This window comes from Hypomesus transpacificus, chromosome 14, assembly GCF_021917145.1.
Source record: "Hypomesus transpacificus isolate Combined female chromosome 14, fHypTra1, whole genome shotgun sequence".
Classification (NCBI taxonomy): Eukaryota; Metazoa; Chordata; class Actinopteri; order Osmeriformes; family Osmeridae; genus Hypomesus; species Hypomesus transpacificus.
In genome coordinates, this window is record NC_061073.1 from 12,047,941 (window position 1) to 12,074,552 (window position 26,612).

At 44.2% G+C, this 26,612-nt stretch overlaps 2 protein-coding genes across 3 annotated transcripts; one reads left to right on the forward strand and one right to left on the reverse strand.

The window, feature by feature from the left end:
* Positions 1 to 1,314: 1,314 nt before the first annotated feature.
* On the reverse strand, positions 1,315 to 8,631 carry hyal6 (hyaluronoglucosaminidase 6). Of its 2 annotated transcripts, XM_047034208.1 has the most exons (4): positions 8,576 to 8,631; positions 4,349 to 5,315; positions 3,842 to 3,931; positions 1,315 to 3,165 (listed from the first exon to the last, which is right to left on the reverse strand). In XM_047034208.1, the coding sequence occupies exons 2-4, from the start codon at positions 5,279 to 5,281 to the stop codon at positions 2,692 to 2,694; spliced, it is 1,497 nt and encodes a 498-aa protein (XP_046890164.1). In that variant the 5' UTR covers positions 5,282 to 5,315; positions 8,576 to 8,631; the 3' UTR covers positions 1,315 to 2,691. The 2 variants fall into 2 exon arrangements, with proteins under 2 accessions (XP_046890164.1, XP_046890165.1); XM_047034209.1 differs by lacking the exon at positions 8,576 to 8,631 and having other exon boundaries at positions 4,349 to 6,968.
* A 3,594-nt stretch (positions 8,632 to 12,225) lies between these two features.
* Positions 12,226 to 25,486, forward strand: wasla (WASP like actin nucleation promoting factor a). The gene is made up of 11 exons (XM_047033886.1): positions 12,226 to 12,862; positions 14,566 to 14,700; positions 14,851 to 14,937; positions 15,193 to 15,289; positions 16,470 to 16,493; positions 19,020 to 19,269; positions 19,867 to 19,909; positions 20,957 to 21,110; positions 22,582 to 23,150; positions 23,563 to 23,671; positions 23,871 to 25,486. The coding sequence occupies exons 1-11, from the start codon at positions 12,761 to 12,763 to the stop codon at positions 23,930 to 23,932; spliced, it is 1,632 nt and encodes a 543-aa protein (XP_046889842.1). The 5' UTR covers positions 12,226 to 12,760; the 3' UTR covers positions 23,933 to 25,486.
* Positions 25,487 to 26,612: the final 1,126 nt, after the last annotated feature.

Here is a 26,612-nt window from a genome sequence, read left to right on the forward strand (position 1 = left end):
CGTTATGGAGGGCCTACCTTATTGGTGGTCATCTTCTTTACTTTCAAACTATACCTTCACATTCGGGAGCATACAACATATTCTTATCCAGTCATGATTTAGTTTAATAGTGCCAATTAAATGTTTGCAGGTTAGAGTGCTGAAGTAAGTCAATGTGCTCCGGATTCAGACCCGACAAACACCAAAACGTATTTGTGTTGTTCTTCTTTCCTCAGTAGACAGTAAGTGCAGGACACACTCTAGACACTGAGGCCAGTATTGTAGGCTTTGTTCTGGCTGGAAAAGTGGTCTTGTAAAAAGAAAAGACTCTTTTTAGTGTCAACTGAGGAAAGGAGCCCATGATGATATGGCACTATGGTGATCTCATTCCCTCTCATGAAACTAGTGAAGAAATGGTACAATACATATTTGCCTTAGCATGCTTAATTTGTCTCAGTTCAGATTAACTGCGAGTTTGTCCATGTTTAGATGAGTGACAGTGTACAACTTGGGCACTATATACTTGGTTTTGTCAGCATTCTCAGCGGTCAATCAAACAGTAGTAATCCTACTGTAATACAACGTGTCTCTGACACCAAACATGTCAAACTCATTCACAGGCACTTACGAACACATGGGGAAATCTATTGTATTTTTAACCCGGGGCAATAACCAGCAGACCTTTGAATTTTCTTGTTAAAGTTATTTAGCAGACGCTGTCAAATAAAAACGTAAGACTTTGTGTGTTATTATTTTTAAACCAATTCAGAGGTACCTTTCATATAACTAGTCAACATCTTAGTGGTGTGTTTGTAATTCCTCTGTGTGTTATGGTTATGTCTGTCTAAGAATGTGGAACACACTTTATCTTGTTGACAGTTAAAACAAGCCAATAGCTCTCAAAAAGCTGACCCACCTCTTCTCAACACAACTCGCCCAGGCTTACTATTTGTTGTGACTGCTGTTTAGTGCTGCTGTTACTCGACCTTCACCCAATCTCAAGTATTTATGAGGTGTATATTCAGGCCTAGTTACCAACTTGTCATTTTCTGTTGTCAAGTAGCATACTTGCTTTAGATTTAGTTTGAAGAGAGTACATTTTTTTTTAACAGCCTTCGCATCAGCAGTGGACATACTTGGTTAAGAATTCCCATTGTAGCTTTGAATGGTGTGATGATTCCCAATTTGCGTCCAGAAAGGAAGTGAGTCACTCTCTGGGTAGGACATTTCCTGTTCAATTCTATTTATAGATAAGATAAGTCGCTCACTCTCTGTCTCCCTGTCACTCACATCTCTCTTTTTTACATGCACACATACACACACACACAATCACTTTGAAGAGGTCAAGCAGTGCTCATGCCCTTCGTGTTGGGCGTTACTTTCCTGTCTGCCTCCCAGTGGGGCCAGCTTTGCTTGTGTTGGACACAGCCATCACAACCCACCTAAAATCCAGGGGAGGATTTCTTAAATCGACAGATCCAACAGTACATTCCTGTCACCGGATCTGTCTGGGACCAGAACATTTTAGGTGTGTTCTTCCACTTCTGAGCCTCGGTGTACACGGTACATTTAGCTCTGTTTTTGTAATAGTTTCAAGATCAATGAAGCTCTGGATTCAAACAAATTCATCGAAGTTCAGAGTTTAGCAAAGGTTTTGCAGTGTTGATACTAAATGGAGATCGTTTCTGTCTTTTGTACTGGTGTTGGAAGTCTGTGGAGGTTTTTGAGACATGACCGATTTAGTGTTTATTTTACTGTCCTGGAAGGGGAAGTGTCGAGTCTGGGAGTAAGGATTTGATCTTAATGCAACAGAGGTGTGCCTGATCTTATCACTCACTCAGTCTAAACATTATTCTACAGCAAAGCTCTTTTTTTTAACACCAAGGAAATAAATGTCTCATGGAAATATTTAGACTGAACGGTGCTGCTGTGAATTTAAACATTTACGATATGTTTAACTAAAACATTGATTTCAATAAGGTGGATTTCTTATCTGAGTAAATGTGAAAAGATTGCAGCTGCACACGTTTCTTGATGAGGAGTCGTTTGACTCAAGTTAAAATCAAGTTTAATGAAGGGTGTTAAAAACCAAGTGCAAAAACTTGACGCAAGTTAACTTGTTGGGGTAGTTTTGTGAGCTGGGGAGTATGAGTAAATGTAATTCTGGTCATTTCCTTTGACCACATTGCCACACTGCTAACCACTTTTCCATAAATCAGACTCCCCCTCATGTAAACATTCACAAACACACACTTTCTTTATCATCTTTACAAACACATACACACTCACAGATCATTTCTGATGGTTGGCTTTTTAAATTTGATAATGTTTTTTTTTTTTTATTGCAGATAGAAATGTTTTAACCGTTTTCAGAGTTTATTGAAAATACATTTATGAATTGATTCAACATGTGTTTTACACACTTTATTGCCATACCTAAAAAGAACGGTATGACCATTTCATAGCTTCAGAAGTTTAAATTCCACTAACTGACCCTTAAACACCAGTTATTTTAGTGCAGACCCTTTCTCACAATCGTTGCCATCATGTCTCCTGCTATTCTCATCAAAATCCTTGGAGAAAATGTTGAAAATTGGAGTGTGCCCATGGTTCTGTCCTTTTGGAAAGGTAATCCGGTTTTGTCAGGTTTGGCTGGGCTGGAACTGCAATGTGCAGGAGTCCTTGTCCAAGGACTCTGAGCCGTTCCAATCTCTACAAAATCAAACACTTGATAATAAGACACAGTCCCAGGAACATGATGACACACAGACAGGAGAAGTGCAGGGACAGGATCATCAGGATGTCTCCGAGCAAACCGTTGTCCCTGGGGTGGGGCATGGGCTGCATAGGAGGAGGAGGAAGAGGCGGAGACTGGGGCATCTCACAGTAAACCCCCGTCCAGCCTTGGTAGCACTGGCAGGTGAACTTGTGTTTCATGTCCAGGATGTCGTGGTTGTTCAGATGGCCACTGACGTGGAAGCGCGGGCCTCTCAGGCCCGGGTTGCGGCGGATGCGGAAGAACCGGGGGTTGAGGTGGAGGTAGGCGCTCGACTCCAGACTCTTGCGGACGCACCTGCCGTTCTTCTTGCACAAAGCCTTGCTGCACAGCTTGGCGGCGGAGGTGACGTTGATGATGTAGTGGCCGAGAGGACCGTCAATGTACTTCTTTACCGCCAGGCAGTTTCTCTGGAAGGAGCGAGGAACATAAACACAAAGCAGTGAGAGAACTTGTTTTGGAAAAGAATGTACAAAATGTATGATGATTTGACTAAGAAACCCTCAAAGCAACTGCAACAGCAAGTACTCCTGGTCAAAATACTTTTGTTGGCTGTTAAATATATCTTTATTTCTATACAAATTACAAATTAGGCAGTGCCACACAGGAATACCACCCTGGGAAGCAAAGCTTTTTGCCCAACGGAAAGTTCCCATATTTTTTACAAATTTCACCCTTGAAGCAAAATTCAGCCAACAAATTACATTTTGCACGTAATTTACAACTGATGCAAAAGCCACCAAATCACCATGTTCTCCATTTCAACAGAGCACCCAACTGATATAAATCAGTTCGTTAGAGACATTGTGCGCTCATTGGCTACAACATCCAAATGGAAACATTCTATTCTTGGAGACACTGAGAACAGAAGATGGAGGGAAATTGCAAGAGAATTCTGACTTTCCTTGACATGGGTCGTTCATCACCATTTGTTAAAAACTAACGTGACAGCGTTGTTTGTGTTTGTTACCAGTGACATTTTTCCTTGTACAGTACAGTATGTATATGAAATGCTGCATGGCTTTCTCAATAAGGGGGCTAAGAAAGCAGTGTAAGACATTTTGCTCTTTTGATGGACACTGTTACCTGAGTTCTGGCATATTCTGAGGAGCCCCAAAGCACCACTCCTGCTGCTCCTAAAGCTGCACTCTCCCCAATAGTGTGGACCAGGTCACTCTGAGGGCACAAACACATCAAAAACAAGCATACAAATTAATGAAATGTCAATACAATAGATACACCAGTAAATTAATGTAAAATGTAAATGATTCCATAAAACATCTGTACACATGGGCTTATCCTGGGCTTTAAATTTGTGAATATTTCCTTTGTGTTCTTTTTCTTTTCTAACCCTTAATTTAGACTGGTCATGGAAGGTCGCTCAAAGAGGAATTCCACTCATAGCATTCTAACAGTTCCAGAAGTTACCCCCCCCACACACACACACACACACACACACACACACACACATATACACAGTAATCGTAATAATAGAAATAATGTACTCTGCTACTAAGCTCTTGACAAGTCTCTGGGAAAGCAAAAGAGAAAAGCAGGAATGTTCTGGTTTTCAAACGGGGCTCAAAGAATCACCTCAGAGAGGACCACAAAGGTGTAGGCGTAGAACGGTCTGGAGTACACAAACACAGGTAGTGTGAAGTCGGCACGGGCTATGGACGCGATCCTCATGGCCTCCTTAACACGGTAGTGGACGAATTTGACGGTGTTGGCCGAAGACTTGAGCTCGTGGTCCAGGTAGATGGAAGGGTACAGAGCCGTGCTTTCCCTCCACAGCCACATCAGGTGGTCGTTGCGGACGTGCTCCACGTTGGGACACTCTCCGGTGTACCGCTGTGGGTGCTGCTTGTACCCGTAGTTGTAGCAGTCGGGGAACAAGTAGAAACCCCAGAGACCATCAGGCCGACGGCCTTCGGCCAGAAGCAAGGTGGCGTTCATGAAGGCTTGTCCCGCACTTTCAAAGGCTTCTTTGGCCTCCATCTCCACCTTGCTCTCCGGCCAGCTCGGGTGCAACTTCCGGATCTGCTCCTTGGATTTGTTCCGGTAGATGTCTTTGGAACCCCAGTTACGGACCCATTGGGGCCTCCAGTTCTCCCAGTCGATGACGCCCAGGCCCCGGAAGTCCTTGTGTGGGATGAGCTTATCGATGTCGGCCCTGGATTTGCTCAGATGTTTGGAGAGACTCTGGTTTTGAGGCAGACCTCCATTGATGGGGATCCCCGTACCGGAGTAGTAAGGATAGTACCCCAAGTGGCTATGGTAGAAGATGGTGACATTTGGTCCACTGAGGGTTTCGTTGAGGTTCGCCACAATGTCGAAGACGCTAAGGTCCAAGTCCACCTTGAAGCGAAGCCGACAGGATTCGGTGGGGGCGTTCCAAACAACCACAAACGGCCGATGGGGGATCAGAGGAACACGGGCCTGCTTGGTGTGCTCGGCCTGGACCTCGACCTTCAGCCCGACCCACAAGGCCAACACCACCAGAAGACCGGGCCCAATCAGCGCCATCCCCCCGGAGGTCCGGATGGATCAAATAGCCATCCTGTTCCAGGCACAACATGACATGAAAGAAAAAGCAGAGGAGTGAAGTGTCATCTATGCAGAAAGAGTAAATGCATCATTGGGTCGAGTGGGCAGAGATAATCGCTAAGGCTGGTGAAAGGACATGCAAGTGGGGGTCAATCACGTAACTGCTCCAGATTCCACGCACAGCACAATGCTCCTCTATTCTTGTAAAATTGAAATACATTAAAAAATACCATTTGACTGCATAGGCTCTTGTCAAGATCTGACGGGCCAGGCCTGTCGATGCATGCCTGGGTTTTAAGAACAAAGATGCATTGAGTGGGGGTTTTTGTCACAATGTGATGCGCAGTGAAGATATTTACATATCAAAGTCGGCCTTAATTAGACTTGGACTTGTTTTTCTGGCCAGTGTGAGCATTCCTGTCTACTGTGGCATCACTCACTCTTTCCGTCTCTCTCAAACTTGGTTCCCTCGTCAACCTTTTTTTTGGACTGCTCTTTCCAGCTTCTTATGTAAGCCCATTTGAGACCCCAAGGTCTAATTGCAGTTGGCATCCACTGGCATGCTAGTAATGGGGATGATATTCTCTTTTTCCAAACAGAGCTAGGGACAGTTTGACCCAGCTCTTGGGACATATGGTATCTGAGGTTACCTCCAAAGGAGACGTGGAAAACTGTCCGTCATCCTCACTCACCGCTAATCCATAGCAGAAGAGCGGGAGACCGCTAAAAAGAACTGGGAATTCTCCATTCATTTAAGACTGCATCACTGTTGGAGGAGTGGTCACATTTAGGGAATGTACTGTCCCACTTAACATTATGCAGAGGGGGATGAGGGAGTGATTCTGCTATTCTTGGAGGAATACCCTGGGATTTCTGGTTGGACCTGGCAAGTTGGTTCTCAGCAAAACACTTCTCAAATGAAAAGCGCCTTCTGTTAAAAAAACTTTTTTAACAGAAGGCTCTCTTACAGGGCTATCAAAGAAACCCGCTTGTTTCTGTATGTTAACGCCTGAAAACAATCCTATGTTCAAGGTTTCCGTTGGTTAAATCTACATAAAAGTTCATATGATTCAGATTGTGGGCTGCTTAAAAAAATATATATATTTATATTATTTCTTTATTTTTTTCAAACGATGAAATAACCATAGCCAAACTGCTTCATCACATTAACCACACTCACAAGGATGGACACACAACATCAGCCCAACTGTGGAAAACTCTGCTTAATGCTGTGAATCCTGTGGTATTCTATGTCCACCCGGTGTAACAGCAAACACAGCCCAACACAAGCACTGAGCTGTGGAGTCTTTCATGCAGACTCCTGACCACATTTAGCCCCGGTGCCTCTGGGAACAACTAGCCACAAAAAAGACCCCCCAAAAAGACAATTTCTGACCCAAACTGTCGAAGGATGCTGTATTTGATGCTGGTTTTATCCTTCAAATAGACACAGTTGAACTGCGAAAGCAGCCAAGTCTACTAACTGATTGAATCCAGATGATGGGATTGGGATTAACTTTTAGCATGGTTGCTAAACTAACTCTTGGGTTTTTCAATTTCATGAGCTGGCAATGCATTATTCCCATCCTAAGCAATTGAATGGATTATGGGCAATGCTCAATTATTACATTGTAAATACATTAAAATACCCTCATGTTACCAAAAAAAGTTTAGACACTTCCTTTTCATAAATGATTATTTAAATATAAAGTGTACTTTTGCATTGCATGTGTTTTGATATCATGCAGCATTTCCAGCCTCTTGTAAAGAAACTGCAAGCCAATTGAATGATATTAGGCTCTTGCCAATGTTTTGTGGCAACAGAAAAATCTTTGGTGTACCATTGCCATGTGTCTGCAATTTGAATAAATATGCTGGTCGGAACGACATATATCCATCACCATGGGTTTGCATGCCTAAAGACAGACTGTTCGTTGGTGTTTGTGGGGGTTAAATATTGGCCAAACAACCAAAACGAATTCCCCCTACCAATGTAATTACAGATATTTGACCCTATGGGTTAAATTAGAGCAAGAATGGTCAAAGTAAGGTTAAAATCAAATACAATCCATGGCCTCTTCATTTTATATGGAAAGTATGAGACCAACCTGGACTTGGAAGTAAATGCCCTAGCCTTGGAGTATAAAAGCTGTAGAATCTCACAATCATTACAGGCAACTCCAATACAGATAGTGTTAATGTTACTTGATGCCGTTTAACAAGTCGTCTGTGAGAAAGGTAAAGGGAGAGTTGAACAGAAAATGTACAGTGTGAGTGCTTCTGTGAGGCGAAGACTGACAGACGATGCTGAGTGTGCGTGCTTGCCCGTGCGTGAGAGTTTGTGTTTTTTGTGTACTAATGTGTGAACGTGCTCCTGGGGAGCTGTGATGGCGTGAGGTTAAGTGTTGAGAAGAGAGTGTTGGAAAATGGAAGTAAACAGAGTGAGACTGTAATCCTCACCGCAGCGCTGGGAAGGACATGTCAGCCAGTCTCTTTCTCTGCTCGGTTTGGATCAATGAGCCGTTTAGTCGGCATGTGGAGGGATGTAATTATTTAGGCTTTGTCTGTGATCAGCATATCATATGGAAGAGAGACAGAGAGAGAGTTTGAGTGTGAGTGTTGGGAAGATGGGAAGATGCAGAGAACATGAGTGATTGGTATTATGAAACAGGTTTCCCCTTTGATGCAACTCAACTTGTACAGTTATCATTAACAGTGGGGCAAAGGGTACCACAATAACATACTCACATAAAGACGCACACAGGATAGAGACAGACACACACCCACACATTTCTTAATGAAACACTCACACACCCCTTCAGTTCATTCTCAGGGTTCTTCAGCCTTTGATTGCGTTTGTATTTTACAGATCTTGTGGTCTTTCTTTCTATCCCTCTCGCTCTTTGGTGGATACCATTTCCATATGTGATGGTGGTTTTATTATATCATCCACTGCCAGTGGATTTACTGTGGTGCAGCAATGCACTTCAGGTTCAATAACTCAATTCAGAGCTGAAGTACCAGTGATCCTGGTCCTTGGAAAAATCAGTAAATACACACCCATCAGGCGCATCTGGCTAGATCAAGCTACGGTACTCTGTACACTTTCATGTGCAGGGAAGTTCAGGGCACTAAGTTCCACCAATGAGTTCCACACAAAATTCCCTGTATAAGAGCAACTATATGAGATAAGTGTATGCTAAATTTGATGTGCTTAGAAATGGATATTCTAATCATCCTTTAAACAAAAGCTATAAAAGCCCATAGACATACCTCTTATCAAATTGATGATAACGGCCACTTGAACGCTTGCACGAGCCAATCTAGTTCCACTCTGGTCCTCCTAAAGGGGCAGATGATGGTCCCCTTCCCAGGGCTCCTGTCCTGGGGTTTGTGCAAACCTTCGCTTCCCTTGGGACATGAAATGGGGTACAAGCAGTTCCCCTCTGTCCCCATGTCCCTTGGTCACAATGGGGGCCAGCGATGCCCCTCTATTGTGTTCTCGGCTCCTCCTCCTAGGCCCGTCTGACTGAGGACATGAGGATACACGACAACACAATTGCCGGGTATTGATATACTTGGCCAACAATGGCTGTCAGTCCTGATGTAGTAAAATACTTTGTTTGAACATCTAGACATAACAATTATGAGCTATATTAAAGAAAATCCTATTCAAAGAAACCATACACAACAGGTACCATGTTGGATCAAATGTAAGTACATCTCTTTATTAGACTGGTTGAGTATTTAGATGTGCTTGTATGATAGTCAGTCTGAAATATTCAGGTTTCAGCCTGTATATTTGAGTACATTTTTGCCTGCTGTAACAGTTGTGCTGGACTCTGCAGAACAGTGTTAAAATATTTCCATACTAATCTTTGTTTTACATCTGTGAAAACAGCCTTAATGCATACACAGATCTTGGTATGGGACATTTATTTCAGCACCACAGAAATACCCATAGTCATCACCTACGGAGCTGGACGACTGCAAGGCAAGCATGTGGACTGCGTGCAGAGGCAAAGTGACATCCTACGTCTGCATACTGTACTTAGCACCTAAAACTAACTCGGTTGTTTTGAACACATTGAGTATGTGCCATCAAAGCACATTCCCTAAGCCCTAAGTATTTCCTGTAAAAGTTTTTTTTTAATTAACCTTATTAAACGCCAGGTCTCAGTTACTGAAATGACTGAGTAGGCATTCCTTGGCCTTCTCATCTTTCTCATTGTGTTTTCCACACCAACAGTGAGATGGAAAAGTGGTGGAGGTCTCTCATTTCAGCTGTAGAAATACTGGAGCTGGTTACCAAAAGGTTGCTTAGCTGACTTTGTGTGGTCACGCACAGGCTTTGAGAACGGATTTGCGAGGTGTTCGTTTCCAGAACTGGGGTTTGTGCATATCCAGCCTTTGCTCTCTTGGGACATTAAATGGGGTACCAGCAGTTCCTCTCTGTCCCCATGTCCCTGAGAAGCCAATGAGGCTTTAAAATAATTCTGGTACTGTAGTTAATAATTTTGGCAATGCCATAATATTTAGGGTCTCAATTCCCTTTAAAGCTGGTTTTCAGTCGCTTTGGATTTGTGTCTGGTAAATAATAATGTTATTATGATGGGTCTGCAGCTCTTTACATAGTCCTCTATTTATATAGCCTACTCTAATTCTCTACCATTGTAATACTCTGATTTTTAAAATCAACAGATAATCACTGGAACCATCGAGTGAGACTTTGAAGGTTAGACCCTTTGGAACTGGCTTTTGTCAGTCAATGTCGACACATAATTTCTTGCCGGAAACAAACATCACAGACGAGGTACTGAATTGAATTAAGATGCTGTTTCGCCAGACTAAATTAGAGTTTGGTTGTTTCTGATTTCCTCCTGAACTAACCAAAGCTAATTTAAATTCAGGAAATATACAGACTCGAACTTCATCCAACGGAAATTGTAGTCGGTGGGGTTTACGTGAATTAAAGCTCAATTTATTTTCATTGAGAATGAAGTTGTGAAACGTTATTGGATGGTGCTTGTCTACCACCACCTAGTGGTGAATACTATGTAGGCCCATCCCGACCTGAGAAAAGTTTAATGGCAACACCCAAGTGATGCATCTTATCCCATTTCAACAAAATATGATTAAAACATCCTCTTAGTATATTTTCCTGGAGTATCAATCCATGCCAGTGACTACATCTCTTTACACGCCTGAATGGATTGGATTAAGTCCAACCTGTTTGTGTTTGCTGGCCCCGTAACTTGATTTACCAGTTAGGTAGTGATTTGCAGATTGGTCATGCCCTAAAACAAGTCGTCTCTGGCCTCCCTCCCCCTCAACAGAGATCTAGGTTACTCCCATACCTCTCTACATCAGCATTCCTCACATGGGTGGGAAGAAAGACACATCCAGGTCACCAAAAAAAAAGAAATATTTAAACACATACCCTTACTATGTGCACATCCACATTAGTGTACTTCACGCCACACCCTGTATCATGGCATGCATACAAAAGGCTTTGTTCATTTATTATTTCACAATGCCATACAACATATCTACCATATACTATGCATGCCCAGAGGGAACAATGACAAATGCCTGTCCCCTACTTGTCACAAGTTGGCAAGGGCCTCTTGAAGTTGGTCCAGCGTGTCCTTGTGGAAGGCACACTGGTCTATGATGTGGCCACACGAGAGAATAGGCCTCTTTGTGCCCACCACTGTGTTCTGAGGTTTGGTTTATGAATGCAGCGCACAGTCGACTTGTGATGAGAATGAATGAATATTCACAGGCCAACTTATCTGCAGCTACCACCTGGGATGACGTGAACTGCTGGAAGCTTACAATGGAGAAGCCATCTTGACCGGTCCTTGTGTGTGTGTGTGTGTGTGCGCCTCTGTGAGAGAGAGAAAAGAAGGGAGAGTATGCGTGTGAGAGAATGTGTTTGAGGGTGTGTGCCTGCATGTACTGTACATGCGCTTGAGCTCATCAGTTCATCATACTCGGGCACGTCTAAAACGACTGATCTTCCTTCTGTAATTTCCCTGTTAAACCCTGTTCTCAGTATATTCTCTCTGTCTATCATTGTTACGTAATCCCCTGGATGCTCTCTGCGGGTTACAGCCAAAATACAACAACAACTGTGAAGCGTTGTATGCCCCTGCTGTGTGTGCTTACTGCCCATCTGTTGAGACCAGAATAATCATTGAAGGTATTTCTGCCACCTGAGTGTGTGTGTGTGTGTGTGTGTGCGTGTGTGTGTGTGTGTGTCAATCACGTGGTTGGACTTGGAGTGTGACACACAGCACCAAGTCACTCTCCAGCCGCACGCATACAAGGCTAGGTCCACATGGTAGCATAACATGAAAGGGTAGGAAGACAAACATGATAGCAGCCATCAGTCTATAGATTAGTGGTTTTGCTAATACTTCTCTGACGGGGTTTAGGGAAGTCCCATGTGCCACCTGGTAGGACACCGGATAACCTCTATCCATCTGTCCACGTCTCCTCTCATCTAGGATCTAAATAAATCCTGGGAAATCTTCACTCTGTACCCTTGTGAGGGTAGGTGTAAGTGGACCATTGCGTGGTGTTGGCCTGTATTTTGGATATCTAGTAGTCCTACATTTAGGCCTAAAAACACAACTCTTTAGTCCTAAACTTGATTTAATCCAAGAAATAAATCAATTGGATTACAATTTCTCATACTACACTCTAAGCCGATATACACGAACCCTCATTACCTAAAGACCTTGTGTGCCAAGTGCCATGTGTCAAATTCAACTCAATTTTAGCCTATTTGATACGATGACCACATGCAACACTGTTACTGTTTTTTGAGTGTGACAGCAAAATAGCCCCTCCCTCGTCCTACCCGTCAATAGTCTCCGCCCAGCTCCACGCGCACCCCCTCCGCATACGCGGACTGCATTCCTGTCGCAAACTCCATGGGGAAAAAGGGTCAGACCATTCCTGGTTTCAATACATTTTGGTTTCAGTAGATTCTGGCGTCCATATTGTAATAAAACAATATACATAGCATTTTGGGAAATTAAAAAACACGTTTGAAAGTAATTTAGATTCTCTGGACGTTTTTTATAGCGAAATTATGTTTCGATTTTCCCAACACCCCTATTAACCCTTTTGAGGTGGACGCTCCCTCTTACTGCCATGTTGGATGAATGTATCGATGTTGCAGCTGGAGTTCCGAATGAAAGTTTAGAATTTTTTTCTCAGTAAAGATTGGTATTCCCACGGTGTCTTCGAGGACAAGGGACACATTAAGGTTATTTTCATACAACCAGGGTCCAGGAACGTTTTTTTTCTGTCGTTCACCCAGGAGATAACCACATGAGCTGATCCGGTTGCAGGCCATGGCGTCCAAAGCCTGCATGGATTTTATGTAATATTCTTTACTGTGGATAGATATTTTTGTTTTGTGAACTAAAACGATTATTCCCGAGAATGACTCATCCGTCTCAACGGCGGATTGGAAATGTGGGCTCAATTCTCCTAACCCCGCAAGAAAACGAATGCCTCTTCAACTACCTTAGCAGGAAATGCATCGTAAGTTCACTTGTTTACGACCATGAATCGTTCACAAGTTCAAGTCCAATTAATCTTACATTTTCTGACATGGTGCAACATTTTCTAATAATTATATATATGTGTATGTTAAACCCAATACAACCTAATGCGACATTACGTCGGACGGATCAGTAGGTTACTGTGCAGGGTTTGCTTACAGAGCTGGACTACATTGCTTGTCCGAGGTATTTTGTTGGCAAATAAACTAGGTTACTATGGGCTTTTTGAACGGTTCAAATTGCACTTATTGGGCTCTGTTTTTATTGATTGAGAGCAAGACGCATGTGTATGGAATGCTTCCAAATTGAATACACGTCAAAGATTGAGATCTTGCTACGACGTTGTGCGTGTTGTCAAAATGTGTCAACTTGGTGTTAAAACGAAGATTGGACCCTTAGCACTGTCGCAATGCAGCCAATGTGTGCTCAATAGTTCCTGTTTTACTATGAAAGGCAGGTAAACGTGCTTGGACACGAGCTCAGCCCCACAGCTTATCTTGTGAATTTGCTCAAAATTAACAGCGTAATATGCAAGTATTTTCTCGTCTGTGTCCTGAGTCATGGATAAATGTACGTCTCTGCCACTCTTGGTATTACCACAGTGAGTGTGTTAAAGCGGTCCAACATTGCAGTAGTCAACCATCTGGTTGTTGAAAATGTAATGTCCTCTAAAAATTTTCTTTTGTAAATTAAGAAAATCAGGACCAGAATAGAATCAAACTCAGGTGACAGGCATGAGAAGGAACTGTTGCTTTCACCAATCATTAACTATTTATTTTTAAACACAATTTTGTTTTATTATCCCGGAAACAAATATGGCCAAATGAATTAATGGTCTGACTTGTGACCTTTCCTGTGTTATGATGAGGAGTTTTTGGCCAGAAGTGCTTCCTCATGTTCTCTCACTCACAGTGTTAAATCACAGATGAGGAAGCCAGCAACCTTGATATTTCCTCTAAGTTTCTGTGGTGACCGGGTACACAGGTTGCCAAGTCGATCCGGAGGGGGAGGGTTGGGGGGGGGGGGGGGGGGGGGGGGGGGGTTGGATCTTTCAGAAGGAAAACAAACACTCTTTCATTGTGTTGTCTGCCCGCTGTCATGAATCTCACCTGACCTGCTCAATAATGGTGTCTAAAGCAACATAAGCACAAGAGCCTTTGACAATGGTGCAACACAGTACATGCCATTTCTCGGAACAGCGCCAACACGCTGGGACACCTGAGACAAATGTTCAGGTTATGTGTAGCCTACTTCAGTTTAGACCCCAGAATGGAGTGCAACAAAAGACGGCACACAATTGGAGCCTGACTGCCAACATGGCCATATTTGGTTTAGGAATGGCCTATTATTGAACCAATTAATGCCAGGTGTTTCAAACCATTACCAAATCCATGTTTAGCCTAGTTCTGTTGAAGCATCTAACAGTTGCTGTTTAAAACAAGGTGTACACAATGCCCCTGCAGCTAGCTTTGTCCTTTGTTTGCCAACTTTAGATGCTGCACGTTATCCCTCACCTCTTCCTTATTTGGCATGTTTGCTTATCGGCCAACAAAGGCATTTAAATAGATAGCCATGGAGGCTGAGATAACAAATTGGACATGGAGAACAGGAAGCGTCACACAACTGACGAAACGCTAAATATGAAAATTCATTGTTTCTTTTCCTTATGAATGTCCCATCCAGAGTCTGTGTTCAGCGGTGGTGCAGGTGTATGGGGCGGACAAGAGCTTGTCATGGGTGAAGAAGTGCTGCGGAGTGGCCTGCCTGATCAAGGACAACCCCCAGAGGTCCTACTACATAAGGGTCTTTGACATCAAGGTGAGGGGATTTAGTGTAGCAACTTATCTAGCATAACCAGCGCTAAACTGCCTCCCCTGCCCCACAAATGTATCTTAGGCAGTGAAATTGTCCACCATGAGAGTTGAGCTATTGACTATTCTGTTCCCACCCTCTTTTCTCATTTTTCAGGAAGGGAAAACCATGTTTGAGCAGGAGCTGTACAGTAACTTCTCCATCAACAGCTCCAGACCGTACTTTATTTCGTTTGCTGGAGATGTAAGTCCATAAGCACCATTCCAGAGTGGTAATCTGGTAGTGTCATCAAGCGAATGGATTCTCCGCTTCTTGGAGTTCTCAGGAAAAAAAGGACTCTTCTTGTTTGTGAATGACAGTCATGAAATGTGTATATCTGATCTTGAATATCAATTAGAAGTTCAACTTTTTCTCCTCAGGAAAGACATCGGACACAATGTAGGACGTCAAAATAATCATGACCTTAAAGGAATGTTCTTTTTCTCATCTTGTTTCCAGTCCTGCCAGATAGGCCTAAATTTTGCTAGCGAGGAGGAGGCCAAGCGTTTCCGAGCAGCCCTCAACGACCTGCTCGGCCGACGACTACGCAAAACCGGTAACTACAAACACCTTGGCAGTGCTGACCAAACGTCCTCTTGCAGCCTTTACCTCTGACCTCTGCCAGGAGACAAGGGCAAAACTTTTCAAGATGTAATCCTCAGCTTTCTCTACTTTCTTTGCTCTCTCTACTAACAAAACTAAGGGACCAGTCCCAAACCTATTACTTTTGGAACCTACTGCCTTTCTAGTTTGTTCCTAACTGCCCAGTATGGGGCGTCTCACTGGGTAAGAGCGCGTAACGCTAAGACCTTAACGCAGGGTTTGATTCCGGTCCGGGCTATTTCCTGCATGACATTCCTTTTCTGTCCCTGCTTTCCTCTCTGTCTCTCCAACTGTCTCAATAAATAAAGTACAAAAGTCCTTTTCTTGACCCCAAAAAGTAGGTAGGTCATTCTCGTGCCACGTGGGTCTGGGCGCCCGTCGGGGGACAAGGTGCCCGGTCTGTTTCCCCCTCTGCTCGTTCGGTGTTGTAAACTCAGCGGTCCGTGTCTCTGTGGCCGTAGTAAACCCAGCGCCGTGTCACTGTGGTGAAGAGGGCCACAGCGTGGTTCTCTGTCTGGCTTCCCTCCAGCTCCTCCTGTTTCTCTCTGCATGCTAGGCTTTGAAGCGAGCAGCTCTCTCTGTGAGGGTTCAAAGACAAAGTGGGGCCAGGGTAAAAGTGTGTGTGTGTCTGGTGGTGGGGTACCGGGGACAGTCAGCTCTTTATTCAGTGGTTTTTCCACGTCTTCTTTTCTTTTTCTTCTTGCGCTGTCTGCTTCTTGAACTTTGCTCAAGCGCAACCTGAGTGAACTGCATGTGTTATGAGAGGAAGAGTTTAGAACTATTGACAACGGTCAGGATTGGAATCAGGAGTTCAGGGGCCGCTGGGAAAGGCTATAGGGAAATGGTCTCTTGACCACCTCTACTTCTCTCTCGCATGCTCTCTACACTGTCATGGCTGCCTTCACTCTGCAAACCCCCCCCCCCCAAAAAGGGGGGTGGGGGAGTCTGGGGACTGACATCCTAATTCTTGTTGTCTGTTCCAATTCCGTTAACTAACCATCAGCTTTCCTAAATTGCTGGCCTCACCCTTTCCGGGCTCTTGTTTCCCTAACTCGTCTATGTCGTTGAGTCGACGCAAGCTTTTGTTGAGTCGTCTCGATTGGAAATGTAACCGTGTTCATTTTGTCTTGCAGAAAAGAGACGCGATCCTCCAAATGGTATGTTAACGGTCGACCCCCTTCATTTTCACTACTGCTTTCAAATATCAAGAGTTTGACCTGAAACAGCTTTCTCCCCCGAAAGACGTTCTCGTTGGTTTTTGTACATGGGCGAACGCGCTCTAGGAAGCTCATGCATGTGTGTTATGTCGACATGCATACACGCTCGGGATGTTGGAGGCGTGTGTGCCGTCAGTTTAGATACGGTTATGCTACCGAGTACCGAGATAACATTTGTTAGTGAGCACATGCACGCGTTAGCTATATGCAGTCGTGAGCCTGTCAATTCATGTGTGAGCAAATGTGCGCGCGCACAAACACACACACACACACACGGTCATTTGTCGACTCTGATGACACAGTGAAGTTCTGCGTTCCCTGAGGTCTTCCAGGGTTTGCAGCCATATGTGAGCCATATGAGCCCTCTTAATGTGGGATTCCAACTTCCAGACCTCCTTCTATGGTACATGACATGGCTGATTGAACCTAGTATACTTAACATTCACTGTACTCCTTCACTTGGAATACTTAAAATTGACTGTACTATTTCATCGATATACTTATAATTAACAGTAAGACAGTGTTGTTTACCCCAAGACGTTTGTGGTCCACATACAGTGTTACTCAAAAGCCCCCTGAGGCATAGAATCTGTGTTTTTCCTCAAGGACTTTTAGAGTGTATTCCTCATCACGATTTGAAAGATCCTTCAAAGGGCTTTCACAGTGTGGGCTTAATCACCATTTCAGTTTAAATGAGCGGACATAATTGGGACATATTTGCCCTAGATTTGCTTCTTTGCTTCGAGATTCAGTTCCTATTTTGTGTCCCTGTCCCTGCTTGCCCCCTCCGGCCCCCACACCTTCTGTCTTCTCATCGTCCGCCATGAGTGGGTACCATGACGACATGAGAACATGTACTTGCACATTTTCAGATGTGCACCATGTGTGAGAAGCTGCATCGATTAGATACTGTTGGAGTTTCAGAAAAAACCTGTCTTCAATGGCTGGTGAAGAATGGTGACTGTCTTGCCTAGCTGCAGTGAGTGTCAGATTGGTGTAATTCTGAAATCAACAGAGATGTTGAGTAGGTTATGTATGGACTTGTTTGTGGAATAGACTTGTATCGTTTCGCATGAGTGACATGACATAAAGGAATGGGGAGTGTGTCTCTACACAACTCTTTCAAAGTCACGCATTTCTCGTCCAGTCAACAGCTGAGACTTCTAACATTTGTAGGGAATCGAGGGATTGGAGTGGGATTATCTGTGGATTACTGATTATGTCAGACTGCTGTGTTTTGTACAGATTATCTCAATCTCGAGGACTGAACTGCCTTCAACAGGACAGTTTTAGTTAGTGTTTTCAGAGTGTTTGATCACTGTTGGTTGGCTCAAAAAGGACGTGGGACCAAATGTTCCATTACGCCGATAGCTGGCCCCAGGGAAATATGAACACCGTAACATTAGTCATCTGAAAATGCCTATGAATTTCAGTATATCGACTGGACACACAGAATTCGAATCCCCATGAATGGTTGTACACATTGCTCGGACGAAGCGGCAATAAAAACTTGGCCAAACATGGTCTGAAAATCTCCGAAAGGACAACGCTGGCTTGTAGCCAGAATCTCTCTTGGTTGTTCCCATCTATTCCTCTAATCTGTAGGCTAACTCTAAGAAAGCTTGGTTTTAATCTAGCCTATGCATTCATTGATTGAAGTGAATGATCTTTCTTTTTTCTTTTTTTTGGAACCCCAGTCCTTCTCTTCCCAAGCCCTTTCTGATCCGTCTGGGTCAGTGGGTTCAGGGTTTGGGTTTTAAGGCGTTCTCCTCGCTCTCCCACCTAGGAGAAAGTGTAGGAAGGAGAGGAGAAGGAGAACACAATTCAGTACAAACAGAGAGGTGTTCAGCGCAAAAATAGCCCGCACAGTTTAGTACTTCACCAAATATGATTGGAGATGTAGCCTAGTTAAGACCCCGGCAACTTAAACCTATTGAACTCATGTTTTAAGGACTGTGAACTCTGTGACTTAGGTTGAGTGTGAGATTGTGTCTGAGAGTTTCTTTGAGAACCTGGTGACCTCGCTGCAATCTTGAGATAAGGCTTACTGAAACTGCCTGATAATGACTAAGTTAGCGTATGTGTGGGGTATTTCTAGTTAGTCTATTCACTTGTAGCAAAAAAGTGTCTCAATAACATTACCAACCCTGCCTTTAAGCACCAGAGACGAAAACAAAATGTATTTGGATAATAGAAAATACATAGTGTAGTATATATTATACACTATACACACACAGTGTGATGTGAGACTATGAACAAAGTAACTCCAAACAGATTTACTACCTCTCATTAAGTCATAAACATATACGTTTCCCTAAGCTACTATAGTTCTAACAGGTTTCCCTCTCTCTCTCTCTCTCCCCCTCCCTCCATCCACCTCCCTCCTCTTCACCCCCCTCCCTCCCCGCTGCCTTGTCCTCTCTCCTCGCCTCCCGCCCTCCCTCCCCCTCTGCCTCCCTCCTCCAGGCCCTGCTCTCCCCATGGCCACGGTGGACATCAAGAATCCAGAGATCAACAATGTGCGCTTCCACAACTCCCACCACCATCACCACCAGCCACTCCCCCAGCACCAGCCCCAGCATCAGCCCCAGCAACAGTCCTACCACCTCAACAACATGCTCAGCAACAGCAGCCTTAACAAGAGGGACAAGAAGGCTAAGAGCAAGAAGGGCAAGAGGCTCACCAAGGCTGACATCGGCACACCCAGCAACTTCCAGTGAGTGAGGGGCTTTTAGTGTGGAGTCTGCAGCACAGAAGCACGACTGTGTGAGATCGTCGTGTTTTTTTTACTAGATTTTACACCGGCATATGTTTAAAAAAAAAAAAAGGGAGTATTTGAGAACCTCTGTGCTTCTCTGCCTCTCCAGGAACTGTTTAACATTTATATATAACAAATGGAATTATTATTTTTTTGTGTCCGCTAGGTTGTTAGAAGCTTTATAAAGGGTCACACACAACCTTCTTAGGTTGTCAAATTCAACTGATATTGAAGTAACAGTTTTAGGTTTGGCATCATCATGTTTAGGGAGGAAAAAATGAACGCTTTTGTTCAGTTACGCAACACATTGAGTTGGATCATCAGGTTTGAGGGCGTGCTTCAGAATGCCTTCAGACCCTTTCAATCCTTCAATTGTTTGTGTGTGCGTGTTTGAACATGTATTGTATGGGTGTGTGAACTTATGCATGCCAAGTGGGTCTTCATGAGGGTCAGTTCTTGCACATGCTAGCCCATGTGTGTGCACGTGAACGTACATGCAACATGCCGGCGTGTGCGTGTGATGCGCTCATCACTGTCGTGTATCTCCTTCCTCAGACACATTGGCCATGTGGGCTGGGATCCGAACACAGGCTTCGATGTGAGTTCCGCAACAATGACACATACATACACACACACACACACTGCTGCAAACCGGGGCCCTTTTTTGCCGCACAATGGTGACCTGTGTGGTTGATGCATGGTTGACCCACACAATGGCCTCTTGTTACACACAACGCATACTTAGCAGGCATCCATGCTTTCATGTAGGCCTTCTGCAACCCACGATTATTCCAAAAGCTTGACTTATTTATTTATTTTTCATGTTTAAATGACTGGAGGTATTGTTTTTATATATATATTTAAGGCTGTATGTTGGCCACAAATTAGAAGCATCAAACTGAATTTGACGCAATAATGCTGGTCGGTCACTTGAAAACAAAAACAAAATGTTCAATTCACCAGCTGTAATGAATGTGACTGATTGAGCACCATTCTCCTGGCCATAATTGTGTATTTACTTGACTGGTCATGCATCTCAATCACTATTTCTTCCACCCTTCATGTCAGAACAGTCTAGAAATGAAACTGGGGAATTTTGAATCTAAATAGTTTGCAGATGGGGGACCAAAGATTTAAAGAGCACCCAAGCTCATAACACAGAGCTGCACACGGAAGATGACTTTGCACATTTTAAAGGCCAGTGAACAGTATTGAGTCATTATTGTAACATTGCAAGTGTGATTGTAATCCAGTCCATGCAACCACAGATGTAATCCTGCTCCTCCTCCACTAGATGTCAGACTGGCGCCTCTGCTGACACACTGTCACCACTACAACAGAGCACTGTTACGTCTCAAACATAAGCTAAAACTGTTACCGTTGGCAAAACAAAGTTTTGAATACACAACCTATTTTACAATGGTTAAGAATAAATATGTTGTGTACCCCAATCAATACCTCAATTGACCATTTTATTTTAGTACATGCATGTACATTTCACTGGAATGTATACTGTCATAGTTAGCTGCTATTGGTTTCTGAGATATCAATGGTTTCCAACCACAACTATTCTCTGCTTGAGCTAAAATCCCCAAAGATTAGTGTGAGTTTCCTGACTGCGTCTCTCGTCATTGTCCCCCCCCAGCTGAACAACCTGGACCCAGAGCTGAAGAACCTGTTTGACATGTGTGGCATCTCAGAAGCCCAGCTGAAGGACAAGGAGACCTCCAAGGTCATCTACGACTTCATCGAGAAAAAGGGAGGCGTGGAGGCTGTGAAGAACGAGCTGAGGAGACAAGGTAAGCTCTCCTGGAACCACTGCCACACACACAAATCACACACATATACATTCTCGCATATTTGTACACATTTGTATATATATATATATATATATATATATATATATATATATATATATATATATATATATATATATATATATATATATATATACAAACACTCACGTATATATTTGTACACGCTACATGTACACTTTGGAATGAACACTGATGAAACTCTTTTTTCATATAAATATTACAGCAATATTCTTTTGGGGTACAAGGAAAAGGCTTTGCCACATACTTGCAAATAGCTGCTTAGACCCAAAATTTGGGTTGGAGATGTGAAGGCTAAGTAGTGTACAAGAGGGTTAATCCACCTTCCATGAGTCCCTCAGCATACATTACACTGAGACAAGCTCCGTTGCAAGGGGCCGCAATTTGACAGTACGTATTGAAAGTGGACCAGGGACATTTGTAAAGATTTCAGGACAATTAATCATGTTGGATCACCTCATTTACTTTCCAATACTTTTCAAATACTGTGACAAAACATCTGGCCTTATTTGCCGTTAGACGTGTGGTGGCCCAGTGTTGAGATGATGTGATGTTTTTCCCAGGGCCGCCCAGGTGGTGTGGTGGGTAACTATCTGACTGTGAGCCTGTCAGTCTGTGTGTCTGTGTCAGTTCCATGGCTGTGTCTCTTCTTCTCTCTCTTTTTGTCTCTGTCTCTCTCTCTGTCACTCTCTCTGTCTGTCTCTCTCTCTGCTCCCACCCTTCTCTCCCTTTCTCTGCCACCCTTTTCTGTCCTCTCCCTCTCCTCCACCCACCCCTCCATCCTCCAATCTCATTGTCATGCACCTACCCACTGCGTGCACGTAGTCATGCGGTGGCTCTCACCTGTGCCTGTCACTCATCGAGACAGACAGGGCCCCTGGACTGTGTCTGGTCTTAGTCTCTGCCAGGTGTTGACTGTTAACACGGTTTAAACCTATGCATGACCAATCGCCGCAGTGTTCTACAGTAATCTTATCATCACTTGGGTGAAGTAGCATTAAACTTGGTGGTCGCTTTGCGCACATTGCGGCCGCGTGGTAAGTTTGATAGTGTCTCTTGCTCTCCGACACACACATGAACCCCTCCCGCGCCCCACTGGGCTCTGTCAACTCCTCGAATAACAGCAGTCAGTGTTCTTGCATGGATTGAAGGCTTGCACAGTGCTGTTTTTAGTTTGACTGACTCGTGTCTGGGGTGTGTGCTGTCTGTGCTGGAGTGATTTGGATGCTCATCAGTGTGCGTTTACCAAAACGTTTTTTTTTTTTTTTTTAGAGCCTTAAAAATAGAGAAATTGTTCATTTGTGAAAAGTGCCAAAGTTAGTTAATTGTGATTAGAATGCCAATCTCCCAGCAAGCCAGTAAAATGAAACCCTGAAACATGAATTATTATAATTTGTAAACTTTTAATGTGACCTCACTCTCTTTGTCTCCTTAGCCCCACCCCCACCTCCCTCTCGCGGGGGCCCCCCTCCTCCTCCTCCCCCCCCTCATAGCTCAGCCCACACCCCCCCACCACCTCCACCCCCATCTCGGGGAGGGCGGGGCGCTCCCCCACCCCCTCCTCCCTCCCGCGCCCCGAGCTCCGCCCCTCCCCCCCCACCCCCCTCCAGACCGGGCGCCCTGGGCGCGCCTCCTCCGCCCCCTCCCCCGTCCCGGGCCGCCGGCGGTCACGGAGGCCACCACCACCACCAAGCCCCACCCCCGCCTCCCCCCTCGCACGCCTCCATCGCCCCGCCGCCCCCGGCACAGCCGCCCCCGTCTACCGGGGGAGCCCCTCCTCCCCCGCCACCCCCGCCCCCCCCTCCGGGCCCCCCGCCCCCTCCAGAGCTGGACGGCCTGGGAGGCGGGGACTCGCCGGGCTCGGTGGGTAAGTCGGCCCTGCTGGACCAGATCCGGGGCGGCGCCCAGCTGAAGAAGGTGGAGCAGAACAACAAGCCGCCGTCCACCGGCGTGGGCCGCAACGCGCTGCTCGACCAGATCAGGCAGGGCATCCAGCTCAAGAATGTGAGTGGACCCTGCAGGGACACACGGTCGTCGCACTGAGTCAGGTTTATGAGTCAGATGGCTGAGCAGTTAGGGAATCGGGCTAGTAGTCAGAAGGTTGCCTGTTCGATTCCTGGCCGTGTAAAACTGACGTTGTGTCTTTGGGCAAGGCACTTCACACTACTTTCTTCGTGGGAATGTCCCTGTACTTAGTGTAATGAATGACCAATCACCATAGATCCACTTAGAGCTGCTCTAGAGTTGATGTGAAGCAAACAATATATTTTTGGGGGAGGCCGTTGTTGCTGTTTACACCTCTTGTTATAAGCGTTTAAACCTAGAATACAATGATGGCATTGTCACACAATCAGTGTTGCATTGAACTTTGTGTCACTTGACTCTTGTATTGAGCATTTGGGTGTGTGTCTCGTAGGTTCCGGACAGCCCAGAGTCTGGCCCCGGGACGCCAGCTCCCTCGGCAGGCATTGTCGGGGCGCTCATGGAGGTGATGCAGAAGAGGAGCAAAGCCATCCACTCTTCAGGTAAGCAAGGCGCCTGCCACAGCAACTCACCTGCACAGATCATCTTGCCGTACCTTCACTTAAAGACACACGTCAACAAGAAGAGCGCTGAGGTAGCGTTCTGTGCAGATGTGTTTTCAGTTTGGGGTGTTCCAGATGATGCAATATTAACCTCAAATGTTTGTTTTTTTAAACCTCAAACGTGTCTCTCGTTCTCTAGATGAAGATGAGGATGATGATGAGGAGGAGGATTTCGAGGACGATGATGAATGGGATGACTAGCTGCCCCTGCCCCTTGTCACAGTTTGTCACGAAGACTGTCCCTCAAACAAATCTTCCAAAACCCGACTAAAATTGTAATGTAAATGGTGTATGAATTCTCTGTGTATTTATTGTTGCCTTTATTTGCTTTCATTTTATTAATCTGTGCAATACCTCATTCATTTAATCGGTAGAAAGTTGTCACACATGCCCTGTGAAGTGTCTCCAGCTTCCCTGTTATAGAATGCACTCAACACCGTTAAAAGCATGACATGGCGGTGTTATAAGCGGTCATAACTGCTTAGGTTAGACAACCGGTCATTATATTACTACTTAGCCAGACTAACTCTTCTCCTGACACTGCAGGGGTGGGCTGATTGACAAGCCATGCAGGAGACAGTCGACAAAGACAACTCTGTGACAGTGACCTCCAGTAGTGTGATATTCCCGGATAAACTGTGCAATTCTCGATGGGATATATTTTTATTAGTGTGTTACTTTGAATGTTATTTTCCCTCGTCCGCGAAGTAAGGGAAATGTACGTTAACAGGTGGACGGGATCCTATTGTGTTGTAATTGTTGGTTGATGCAAGATAACACTATTTTCTTACCCTACTTTTTTGTGTACCTTCGATTTTCTTATTGAGATCATAGCCTAGCAGTTATTTTTTCATGAGTAGTCCACCCTCCAGATGATGAAGCCCTATGTGTACTCAAAGGTTGTGTATTCGAGGCTGTTACTTTTTTGCACAAATTGAGTATTGAATTCACTACAATAGTTAGGCGTTGTGTTGTTTTTGTTCTGACCATAAGCTGGGAAAATGAAGGCCTTCATATCTCATCTTGGGCTACTTGAGCAATTTATGCTGATTAGCAACTGTCTTGGACAGTTGCATCCAGTACTTTGAAGTGGTCAGAGTAATGAGGGGGGCACTCCATTTGAGCGATCCAGGAGTCTCCTCTTCCTCAATGCCCAATAAACATTATCAAAAGAGTAATTCATCAAAACACACTCCCACACACACACATTCTTGCACACAAGTACTTATGGGGACTTAATTGGGTTTTGTGCGGTTTGTCTTTGTTTCATGTTTTTTTTCTTCCCTTTTGTATATCTGGTTGCAATTCCCCCAACATTTTCCCCTTCTGTAGAAGTGATGAGAGTACCCCTGGTATCCTCTCTCCAGTCAGTGTTCCTACTAAGATGCTAATTTACAAATGCCCTATTCTGTTTAATTACAAACCATGACTTTTATGCAATGAGTCTGTGAATGCCACCTGTTGACAAAAATGGCAAATAATGAACCAAAATTGGCATTTGCAAGAATCGTCTTGAACTGTTCTGGTTTGACTTCTACAAAATATGGACACAGATGCCTTCCATTACACAGTATATACAGGAGTAATGGGATGCTATTTTAACTGTCAGAATTCAGAATTTTTACCATCCTTCATCGAAGCTATTGCTGCATTAAAGAACCATGATACTGACATCCAACCTGTAAAATGGGTTGGAAAAAAAGCAATGAAAATACTAAATTGTACACTTAAATAAATGTTAATATTTACAGAGAACCTGTTGTGTGTTATATACATAGACCGTCAATCACTTTCATAAAAATTCCCACTTCAGAATGTGTGCTGCCCTTTTCTAAGTTTAAAATTAAGGTTTAAGTTGCTGGACATTATTCCAATGCCACTTGTGTAAAGAATATTTTATTGGGATCTTATTTGAGGGCATAACTAAGGTTGATTGTCATTGCTGCTGCTGATTTGTCTTCTAGGTACCTATGAAATCACGAAGGTGTTCCCTCGAGTAACTATTTGAAGGGGCCTTATAATGGAGCGAAGCAGGCTCATGCTGGAGACTCGCGATATTCAGCACCATCGTCACATTACGCAGCCTGACACTCCTACAGCTAGGGCCAGAGCAGGTACTCACCAACACTCCAACAACGTGACACAGAATGTTCAACGCGTTTCTCCTGTTCCCTCTACCCCCCTTGCCTCCACCTTTGGTGCTGTGTACCCTCTACCTGTAGGGGAATGTGTATTGAGCTCGAGAAAGTGTCTCAGCTGGTTACTGCCGGAGAGCCGGTGCGAGTAGAACCATCTCTGCCATGACCAAAATAAGTGTTTTCCAAAAACGTTTCTTATTCTAGGCCCCACTAACTAAGTTTTGCTGCCTGAATCATTATTAATACAGGATTTGTTTGCTTTACACCTACACACTACTTTTTAAATGCAGTTCATGTTCCGTAATGTGTAATTCAGGACGCTCTCTTTCGATGAAAAGAAAATGCCTGGGACTAATTGAAATCTTAATTGTTCTTTGTTAAATTAGATTTGAGAGGGTGGTGATAATTTTCACATCTATAGATAATTACACTACACTGTGCAGTGCTACTTTGAGTGACACCCTAATAGCAATCCATTCTTTCATAACTTCTCTAGTGTTATAAATGACGTTTACTGTCACAATATGTCTTGTATTTTTCTGTTACATAGTCTCAGCTAAAATAAAAACGTCATTTTCCACGAATGATAATGGATGACATTTCTCTGAAAGGGCGCTCTCACACTAGAGAGACATTTCATGCAAGTTTCTCCAGTGGGAAGCGTGTTTGCTCTGAACAGCTGCAAAACAAAGTTAGGAATTAGGATCCTATCCAAGACAGACACACCGCGACAACGCTGGATT

Bases quoted from the DNA above. Each gene is read 5' to 3' on its own strand.
- hyal6 (XM_047034208.1), bottom strand. From the start codon at position 5,281: ATGGCGCTGATTGGGCCCGGTCTTCTGGTGGTGTTGGCCTTGTGGGTC. The intron at 3,932-4,348 runs GTGATTCTTTGA...TTGTGCCCTCAG, and splicing joins CCTTTGTGGTCCTCTCTGAG to AGTGACCTGGTCCACACTAT. The intron at 3,166-3,841 runs GTAACAGTGTCC...CGCTCCTTCCAG, and splicing joins CAGAATATGCCAGAACTCAG to AGAAACTGCCTGGCGGTAAA.
- wasla (XM_047033886.1), top strand. From the start codon at position 12,761: ATGACTCATCCGTCTCAACGGCGGATTGGAAATGTGGGCTCAATTCTC. The intron at 14,938-15,192 runs GTAAGTCCATAA...TCTTGTTTCCAG, and splicing joins TTATTTCGTTTGCTGGAGAT to TCCTGCCAGATAGGCCTAAA. The intron at 19,270-19,866 runs GTGAGTGAGGGG...CTCCTTCCTCAG, and splicing joins GGCACACCCAGCAACTTCCA to ACACATTGGCCATGTGGGCT.